We start from the raw sequence: 10,306 nt of genomic DNA on the forward strand, positions 1-10,306 counted from the left end.
AATCAAGCACGTTGCCGGCTGTAACCTTGAAGAGGCATATTCAGCCGTGATAGCTCAGTTGGGAGAGCGTCAGACTGAAGATCTGAAGGTCCCTGGTTCGATCCCGGGTCACGGCAACTTGCTTCCTTCTATTTATGTTGTCGCATTTCTTTTATACACGCTGTTTCCTTTCCCCGTTTTTCTGCATTCCTCAGCCAGGTCCTACGACTTTCTACAGGTTTATTTCCACGGCATGCTGGCGTCCCCTTCCTCGCCTGTCTCCGATCCTCGCAACAAAAAGAACTCGCAGTGTGCATGCACATGCATCTGAGTTTTCCAAGACACGCGTCGGCTGTCTCCTGACGAACATCGAAGCCACCAATATATCGCTTGACTTCCTTTTCTTTCGTTTCATGGCCCCGAACATTCTTACTTCTTTCCGCTGCCTCGGAACTGAGCGGGTGGAGTGCGCTGTGGCTCTGTGCGAGGACTTCGCGGCGGTTGTAGCGCTCGAGCCCGAATCAGGCATAAAATCTGATGTCTCGCAGGCCAGTGTGCGAGAAACCCTTCGCCGTTTAGTCCTTTTTTGAGGGGTTCTTTGCCTCTGAAAACTTCGCCTCACTGAGTCTGCGTTGGATCCGATCAACTCTGCACTTTCGCCCGGCTGTGTGTGCCCTCTGGCCTCTTCACCCCGTGCTGCGCGAGCTAAGTCCGCCGCCGTCCACGCGTGCCGATACTTCTTCTTCTCAGCTTTCTGTACCCCGATCAGACCGCAGGCTCTCTCCCTCCCTGTACGGTGCCGTCCGGCCCGCTTCTTCCTGCTGTCGATCGCCTTTTCTCCTCCGAAAGCCCGTGCAGAGACGGGGTCCGCGACAGCGCAGGCGGACTTGATGGCTCACGCCGCGTGAGCCCCCTCCATTCGTTCCTTTCAGCACTTCAGACACACTGTCTCCTCAAACGCCGCCCGCGTTTCGTCCCTTTGCGTTTGAAAGAAGCAGCTTCGTCTGGTCGCCTTGGCTGCTCCGCGGGTGTGGTCGGAGTGGCGATTCTCGGGGCGGGCGAAGCGACTTGTCGCTGAAAAACATGTAGGAGCTACGAGGAACCGAAGAATTCACGACATGTTGTTCCCGCTGGACTGGAACTATGGTGGCAAGGAGAGTTGCGCGGGAAGAGGGATAGTTGCCAACGAGACCCGAGAAGAAGAACGGCGGAAGAAACGATGGAGGAGACACAGCGAGGCCGCGGCCGTGAGCCTGTCGCGCTTCTCTCGCTGACCTTTCAATGCACACGCCGAGAACTCCAGAGAAAGATGGCTTTAGAGACAGGAAGCTTACCCACGGGGAAGCCGAATCGGCAAAGAGCAGCGAGAGCGGAAGACGAGAAAAGCGAAAGGAACAACGGCCGTCGTTTTTCCTACGAGGAAGGCCGTCGTCATGTGTCTGCGCTTCCAAAGGGAAGTTCGCCGAACAGGCCGACTCCTCTTCTTTTTCATCGTTCTCTCCATGCCGGCGTCCTTTTCGTGTTTTTCTCTCTCTTTGGCCTCTTCGTCTTTTCTTGCGCGGCATCGCCTCGAGGGTCACCAGCGACCTCATTTTATTATAGAGGGCGAGACTCCACGCCGAGCAAGCGAAGTCAAGGCCCTTCTTTGCCCGCTTGGGACCGCAAGAAGTTTTCGTCCAGCATAAAAAAGGCCGTTAAACTCGCGTCTGTTACTTACCCACTAGAGTGGTTTTCTTCTCTGTCCTTCCCCCCTGTTGCATTGTCTCCTCCTTCCTGTTGCGCATCTCCCTGTTCTTCAGATCTCCGTGCCTCCTCTCCGAATCTGTCCTCTTTTATGCCCTTTCCGCTCTCCTGCTTTACCCGTTTCGCTGCTGCGTCACGACAGCCTCCCCGTCTGCCCGGCGCCTCTCGCTCCTCTCCACTTTCTTTTCTTCTCACTCCGTTCTTAGCTCCGATTTGGCGGAACCCGCGAGTCTCTCGACTCTCGTTGTTTCCCTGTAGACTTCACGCTGAGAGCAAACTCAAGGGAAGAAGCGGCCGAAGAGAAGCTCCTTCTCTTTTCGCGGACACCTCGCACTCAACACGCGCGGCGCGCTGGCGCGGCGCACGTGCCTTTTCTGCATCTTCTCTGTCTGCTTTGCCCGCCTCGTTTCCCCCCTTCCCGGCGGCTCACCACGCCCCTCGTCCTTCTGAGGTTTGCTGGGCGTCTTCATCGTTTCATCTGTCTGAACCGTCGTGTCTGCATTTTCTGTCCCTACGCTCCTCGGCGCCGTTCTGTCGCCTCTCTTCTCTCTCGTCTTCCCTCGCCCTGCCTCTTCGACGTTTTTCTCGTTTGCCTGGCTTCTCGCCGTCGCGCTGCCCGTTTTCGGCCCGTCGCTTCTCTCGTCTGTTTTCCTCTCCTCCCCACCCACCCGCCGCCGGTGCCTCCTCTCCTGACTCTGCTCCTTCTCCGGCTGCCTCGTCTGGTTCCGCTTCTTCGTCTCTCTCCTCTTCTTCCTCTCCCTCGCTGCCTCCATCGTCGTCTCTTTCGTCCAGTCCCCAGCGGCTGCCCGTCTGCCCCGAGTTCGCGCTGCGCCGCGCCGCAGCGAGCCTGAGTGGCTGCTGGGGCAAGTTGCGCCGCGTCGACTGGGCTCGGGAGCCGGACTCACAACTGCAGAAGTCTGCAGCCTTCGCAGATCTCGCGCGCCGAGGCGACGGACCCGGTGGAGGCGAAAACATCTCCCGCGAGCGATGCGAGCCGGACGAGACGCTCTGCGCCTCGCCGCCAGAGCCCACAGAGGGCGGAGACGGCAGCCACACAGAAGATGACCAGCCGGAAGTCGCAGAAGAGAAGCACCAGGAGAAAACGGTTCACCGGCGACCGAGCTGCAGGGGCGCGGGGGTCTCCGTCAAGCGGTAAGTCGTGCACCTCGGGCCTCACACAGGATTCCTGGGCTTCTGCGTGCCTTTATCCGTCATCGTTCTGTCTGTGTCTCTGCCTACTTACACTTTATATGCGTATTCATAGGCATGCGTGTATTCAACTGAGAGTATCCGTAGGTACTCGGATGCGTGCTGCATACATCGGGGCTCTCTGGGGTCTGTGCTGGCTGGCATGAAAAACCTCTTACTTTCGTGCCTCTCGCTTCGTCTTTCGTTTTCGTTTTCCACGGCTCCTCCAACAGCTCGGCCTGCGATGCTGCCTTATTTCTGTTTTTCTGGCAGGCTGCTGAAGGAGCTGCGGGCGACAGTCGACCCGTGGGTCGTCGTCTCCTCCATTTTGCTTTCGGTGCTCGTGACTTGCGCGTCGTTTCGTCGTTCCTTTTTGACTGGTCGTCTCTACGACCGCGCAGCCTCTTCGCTCGCTGCGGTTGCCTCATCTGTCGCGCCGAGCGCGTCTTCCAGGGACCTCTTTCTCTCTTTTTCGCCGGAAGAAAACGAAGAGGCTGAGGACGAAGCGACCCAGGCCGATGAAGATACCTCCGGCCTCGTATCGAGAAAGCTTCTCAGGCTTCTTGTTCCCTCATTTGCTTCCTTGCGCGCTTCGCCGGCGTCTCCGTCTTCGAGCCCGACTGTCTCCGCTCAGCCGTCCTCTCTGGATCCGGCCTCTGCATCTGCTTCCAGTTCTTGCGCCTCCCCTGTGTGCTCGCCGGTGGAGGCGGCGCGGGGAGAGAGGCTGGGACTTGGCGAGCGCGCGCGGCAGTTCCTGGCCTTTGGAGACGTTCCCAGCCAACTGAAGCGAATGAAGCATCGCCTCCGCCCTGCTTCAGACGCCAGCGGAGACTCGCGGCTTCGAGCCGACCTCGAGGCCTCCAGGCAGCGCCAGAGACGCGCCTTCCTCGGCTTGCTTCCCCTTCTGGGCCGCGTCGCCGGCTTCACCTGCCTCGAACTCTGCGGAGGCGTCCTCAAAGTAGCGACACACCACACTCAGACAGTGCCTGCGGCGGCAACACTGTGTCACCGTCTCGTGTCACCGTCTCTTAAGATGCCAGACAGGGCGGATGTCGCCAGAGAGAGAGATCGAGACCCTGCGTCTTGAAGCGCAAATCAGCGACACGCTGCCCTGAAAATAGACACTGCGCACACGCGTATGAGCCCGCGACCAAACGCCTCTTCTGTGTGCCTGGATTTATGAATTTATTTCTTTGTCCAAACGCTGCCCCTGACGCGCGTCTCCAGGTCTTCGGCACTGGAAAGCAAAATGCAGCACTCTTGATCTTAACTCAGCGTCGGACATAGATGGAAATATGTGTTACGTTTGACTAGTTGGGTATGCGAATTTGTGCCTGCAGAACTTCCTCGCGTCGTTGACTCGGTGGCGTATCGAAGTGAACATGCGAAAACGTCTTTTTCGCAGCCTCATACGGTGAGATGCTGACACGCGGGTTCTGGCTTCTTCAGTTTATCCTCTATTTCTTGCTCGTTCTCTTCGTATCTGCGTGATGCATACGTTGCCGAGTTTTTCTGTCGGGAACTGCGGCCGCCGTCGGATTCAAGGAGCCGCCCCTTTCTGAAGTCACTTGGGCCTGTGTACCGATCGACCTGCCAGAGTGTCGACCCGCTGCTCGGCCTTCTGTCTCTCTCTCGTGTCCGACGGGCTCTTTTGTTCACTAGCTTCAGCCTCGTCACCCACAAAATCTCCGCCTGCGCTTTATGCGCTCGATCTGCGTCGAAAATTTCTCCTTGACTGTCCCTGTTCCCTGCTGCCCACGTGCGCATCCCTCTCCTCTTGCCAGCGTGCGCGCCGCACGCACCTGCCGGTTGGGTAATCGTGACAGTGCCCTCGTTTCACTCGCTTGCGGCTCGGGGCTGGCTGAAGCTGATCTTTTCGCTCTTTTCTGATTCTGTTCAGACAAGATATCTCGTTCTTCGACAGCCAGTGCGTAGGAACGCTCGCGAGTCGCCTGATCAATGACACTGAAGACCTCCAGGTAAAAAGCGAGGCTTTGTTTGCCTCGAGAGCCGCGGTCCACTCTGCATAGTCGTGGAGAGGCGTTTGCGACCGTGTGTCGAGTTTTCCGCACTCGTCTTCGGTGGCAACGCCGGAGTGAGGACGGGACTTTTATGTATACAGAACTTCTCAAAAAAAAATAGGGACAGATTTTTAACGCTCGTCGGCGGACACAGGCCGACGGAGGCAAAGAAGAGCAGCCGATGCGAAGCTTTTTTACGTGAACGTACAGAAGAGCAAAGAGCGGCACACGTGGATATGCTTGTCCATTTCCGTCGGAAAGGGAACCCAGCCGCGCCCGCGAAGGCTGTCTGTGTAGAGGCCGCAATTTCTGTTTCCTGCTTCCAATGCCTCAGGCCATTGTGAACAGCGGAGGGACGAAGCTGCTGACAGCAGCGCTGAACTGCCTCGGCGGAGTCTTCATGATGCTCACGACTGACCTGACCATGTCGCTGGTCGGGCTCGCGGGCGTGCCTCTCTTCCTCGCAGCCACGGGGAACGCCTCCAAACTCTCTGGATACTACGGTGAGAGAGAAGAAAGGCAGCTGGAGCGGAGACGGGAAGTGCTGAGTCCGACAGCCGGCGACTGCTCGGTCCGCCCTGTAGAGACAGGGGAACCCGCCACAACTAGAGCGTGAGCTGGAGGTTGAGACTATTTCTCGCCGCATGTGCCTGGCCCTGTTTGACAACTTCTTCGATTGGTATTTTCGGCCATCTTTCTACCCTAAATGTGAATCTTCTGGCATCGACCAGCGTAGATGAACCCGCACCTGCGAAAGGGAGGCAACCGGAGCGCGGGAGAGGGGTACGGGATGCGCAGAGAAACACGAAAACCCAGGAGCTAGCCAAGGGAGTGAGGAGAGAGAAAGAGAGTTTAGACTCCGAGTGGGGACGAGGGTAGCGACAGAGCAGGAGCGAAATTCGCAAACGCGCAGACGAAGCCGAGTTTCAGGCAACTACACAGTCAGGCGCCAGCATCATGCAAAGCTGAAAGTGCAACGATGGAAACACGAGAATAGCGCAGCTACTGAGACGTGAAGCGGATCCGGAAAAGGCAGGGCGCTTCTTCGCGATTTCGGTGGCTGTTTCTCAGGTCTGTTGATCAACGACTCGCTCGCCGATGGCAACACAGTGGCGACAGAAGCCCTTGCGAATATTGAGGCTGTTCAGTCGAACTGCGCGGAGACAGTGGAAGTTGCGGTGAGAGACAGAACTCGCAGAGCGACTTCACTCCTCGTGAGCCTTGTCACCTCTCCATCGTCCAAGTTTCGCCGTTTTTTCGCGCCGTGCTGGAAGGTGCCAGCGGCCCGGAGAAGGACGCCTGAATGAGTTCGAGTTGCGGAGACCAACCTCGGGCTCGCCTGGTGCTGCTCACTGTTTCTCGCCTGTTTGCGTTTTTTAATTAAGCGGCTGTTCAACGTCTTTTGTTTTCGTGGACATCGCGCCCCGGTCTTCGCCTTGTGCGGCAGTTGGCGGCATCGCAGCTCCGCGTGGGTTTCTGTGGGAGGTTTCTTCCTCCCATCTGTGCTTCCGTTTTCTCTGCTTCACGCGGTTCAGAAATACGAGGCTGCACAGAACGCCTACCTGAAACTCGTGAGCAGGACGCTATTTTCGGAGACTGTGCTGAACCAGACAAAGCAACTTTTCCTGCATGCGGCTGATCTTTCGCTGCTCGTCCTCGGTAAGGACCGGTAATAATGATCCTCGTTATTGGAGGGTCTCTTTTCTCCTTTGAGTGACTCGCTCCCGTATGTATGTGTTTATGCACGTACGCAGAGAGGTGCCCATGCATTTATCTATGTATATACGACGCAGGCATGCCTGTACATGTGTGCGTGTAAATTTGCGTATCTCTGTCGAATAGTGCCGTTGTCCGCACAGCAGTCCCAGCAGTAGCGGTTAAACTGCAGAAGAGTCGACTAACGAACCACCGGTTTCGGGTGGGATTACTTTTAACACCGCACTTGTAGAATACCGAAGAGGACTCCGACTGTGAGACACAGACAAGCAAGTTCTGCAAGCGATCTCTTTTGTTCGTTCCGCCTAGGCATGTATCGCGCGACCCGAGGCCAGGTGACGCTGGGGCGTTGCCTCGCCTTTCGCTCGTACCTGCGGAAGCTTTACTCTGGACTCGATCGCCTCCTCGAGGTCTACGGCGACTGCCACTTTTCGCTGCGCGCCTCCGAGAGGTACTTCGACTTGGTCGATCGCTGCCCGGCTGTGCGAGACGGCGCCGAAGCGGAGACCCGAGGCTCCCGCGCAGAGGCCTCACAAGTGGGGGAGGAGAGCAGGCAACAAGTGCCAGCGAGCGAGAGAGGGTCGGCGGGCGAGAGCGAGGATGGAGGCGGCGCGCAGGGCGACTGCCTGGAAGAAGGGACGGGAGAGAACGAGGGCAGTGCACCGCCGCAAGACGCAGGACAGAGGATCTCGGCGGACGCCGAAACGGGGAATGGAACGCCGCCAGAAGAAGTGTTCGTCGAGTTCCGAAACGTTTCGCTTTCCTTCCCTGAATCGGCGTTCGAGGCGGACGAAGACGCGCGGCCAGGACCAGAGGGAGACTCCGCGGCAGCACGCAGAAAGCCGGGACAGGTACTGATCGACGTACTGCCGCGGGCGTGCTCAGACGCTCTACAACACACTGGCGAAGCTCCGTCTACACAATCAGCATCAAAACTGAGCCCGACTCACCCTCACATTATATGTCTAGGTCTACACTGCAAAGACGCAAGTCGCCGCAGGTATACATCTCCTGCCGGTACACACCTGTGTGCCTCACACACGTATACAAACATAAGTATGTATGACTCGTGTATGACGATAGACTCGCGAGGCATTCAGAGAGAACCGGGCGTGCAGTGTCGAGAGGGCTTTTTCGGCATCCACAGCTAAGAACGTGTGGCGATCGCCTGCAGACAAGGATACTCAGACGCGATGTCCAATGGCCTGCGCCGGCGGCCGTCTGCTGCATCGCCTTCAGGTCCTGTCGGGCGTTTCTTTCCGAGTTCGGCGAGGGCAGCTCGTGGCGATCGCCGGCCGGTCCGGCGCAGGCAAATCGACGCTAGTCAAGCTGCTGCATCGCTTCTACGATCCGCAGGTGCGTCGCGCTTCAGCGCCTCTTTCCGGCTTTTCTTTGCGTGCATGCATATATATATATATATATATATATATATATATATATATATATATATATATACGTGTATGTGTGCATGTATGCATGTGTGTATGCATATATATATATATATATATATATATATATGGATACATGTATGTGTGCATATATGCAAATACGTATGTATGCATGTATGTATGCATGTGTGTATGCATGTATGTATGCATGTATATGTCTTTGAAAGTATGTATATGTATATGCATGCTTGTGCGTGTTTCCATGCTGTTTTGTGTTGCGTTTGTTTTCTGTTGGGTCACAGGAGGGGTCGGTGTACCTGGATGGCGTCGACATTCGGACGTTGCCGCTGCATGCGCTGCGCTCGCGCATCGGTTTCGTTGAGCAAGAGCCGCTTTTACTTCGGCAGACGATTGCGGAGAACATTGCCTACGGACTGTACTCGCCTGCGGAGCGCGCTGCGTCTGACTCACGAGATTTCTCTCCTTTCTCGCCATCGCCGCGTGGCGATTCCTGGTCGCCTACGGCGTCGGCGCTCTTGCGGCCTTTCTCTCTCTCTGAGCCTAAATCCGCGACGGCGGATGCTCAGCGTCGGCAGCGCGCGCGCGAGTCGGGAGAGTCGGCGGAGGAAGACGAAAACATGAGAGAGATTCTCAGCGCACACGAGGCAGCCTCTTGGCCGAAGGAGCTCCTCAAGAAGACCGTTCTCGCCGCGAAAGTCGCCCATGCGGATGAGTTCATCCGCCGTCTGCCGCAGGGCTACTTCACGCTCTGCGGCGAAGGCGCTCCTGCGAGGCTTTCCGGCGGCCAGAAACAGCGAATAGCAATCGCGAGGTATGCTGAGAAAAGACTATAAAAAGTGCTTGTAAGGTGCGCTAGGGACTTTACTAAATTAGCCTTTTAAATTGAAAAATAGGCCGCGGTACAGGGCGCGACAGTGGCTGTAGAGACGACGCAAGCCGCAGAACAAGAAGGCGCATAAGACCCAAAGACGGTAAAGAGAGAATCAGACCAGAACGCACGCAACAGCCTAGCAGATAGTGGCTAGGGAACAGTGGTCGGACAGGGAGACTGGAAAGGGCCTGATGATGAGACGCGTGTTGCAACAAAAGACGCTCGGATGCGACAAGAGTTTCCTTGTGCGGACGCTTCACTTTGCAGAGCGCTCTGTCGCGATCCCGACGTCTTTGTGTTCGACGAAGCGACAAGCTGCCTAGACTCCGCGACGGAGGCTGCAGTCGAGGCGACGCTGGAGCTTCTTCGGAAGCAGAAGAAGACGATATTTGTCATTGCACACAAGCTCTCTGTACGTCGGAAACGCCGGAAGTGGCGCGCACTTGGTGTTAGAGTTTTTTCTGGTATTTGGATATTTCTCTCCAATTTTGAGCGCGGGAATCGCGCAGGGTTGGAAGATAGAGCAGGTGCAGTTGGTCCCCCCTTCTGACAGCTGGCCTTAGACAGGACTGAAAACGCCACTTCAGCTTTCCGCCTCAGTCACTATAGAACCAATTGATATCTACATGCGCGCGGAAACTCGTAGCTACGGCAGCGCGCTCCGAGGACGCCTCCGCCTCTCCTGCCTAGCCTCGACCGCGCTGCGCATACGGGGGAGTTTTTTTTTTTTTTTCAGACGACACGGAAGGCAGACTACCTCCTCGTCTTAGACAAGGGGCAAGTCGTCGAGCACGGGCACCCAGAGGAGATTCTGAGACGACCCAGCTCCAGATACGCAGAGCTCTTCGGCGACCGAAAATGTGAAGAAACGTGCTAGGGCGAGCGACCAAGGGAACCTATACTTCGCTACTCTTTGCGTTGTGACCCCACTGTATAGATATAACTAGACATATATATATATATATATATATATATATATATATATGTTCATGCACATGAATATGCATGTGGAAGCGCCAGAGAGAGAGGATACCTGAATTCGCGTGCGCGCGCCGTGAAAGCAGATAGAGATATTTTTTTTTTATATATACATATAGGCATGTTTATGTTTGCACATTCTCGGTGTGTACGCAGCAAATTGTGGTGTCAAGTTTGTCGCGGGCTGTCATGTTTTTGTCGCATCCTCATGCACGCTCATCAGACCCGCGCACGAAAAGATGCGTCGAGAGTTTTGTATGTTTATAAAACTTCTGTGCAAGCCCCTGTCCGGCCGGCACTCCTTGGGAGAAACCGGCTACGTGTTTTTGTCCCTGTCGACAAGTTCCCTTTGTTTTCTTTCCGCGCGCGTTCTGTCTTTATTTTGAGGATCTTCGAATTCC

General features: G+C 56.1%; 1 protein-coding gene and 1 non-coding gene across 2 annotated transcripts; both read left to right on the plus strand.

The window, feature by feature from the left end:
* The first annotated feature begins 43 nt into the window (after positions 1 to 43).
* BESB_011610 lies at positions 44 to 116 on the plus strand. Its single transcript has one exon. It is a non-coding gene; the product is annotated as a tRNA-Phe (tRNA).
* A 1,172-nt stretch (positions 117 to 1,288) lies between these two features.
* Positions 1,289 to 9,804, plus strand: BESB_003800 (ATP-binding cassette sub-family B member 5; the record flags this gene model as incomplete). Its single annotated transcript, XM_029359135.1, has 12 exons — positions 1,289 to 2,874; positions 3,184 to 3,868; positions 4,251 to 4,324; positions 4,811 to 4,889; positions 5,266 to 5,434; positions 6,003 to 6,109; positions 6,467 to 6,590; positions 6,957 to 7,498; positions 7,887 to 8,003; positions 8,338 to 8,867; positions 9,195 to 9,339; positions 9,664 to 9,804. The coding sequence occupies 12 exons, from the start codon at positions 1,289 to 1,291 to the stop codon at positions 9,802 to 9,804; spliced, it is 4,299 nt and encodes a 1,432-aa protein (XP_029222048.1).
* Positions 9,805 to 10,306: the final 502 nt, after the last annotated feature.

Source organism: Besnoitia besnoiti, chromosome I, assembly GCF_002563875.1.
Source record: "Besnoitia besnoiti strain Bb-Ger1 chromosome I, whole genome shotgun sequence".
In the NCBI taxonomy this organism is placed as follows: domain Eukaryota; phylum Apicomplexa; class Conoidasida; order Eucoccidiorida; family Sarcocystidae; genus Besnoitia; species Besnoitia besnoiti.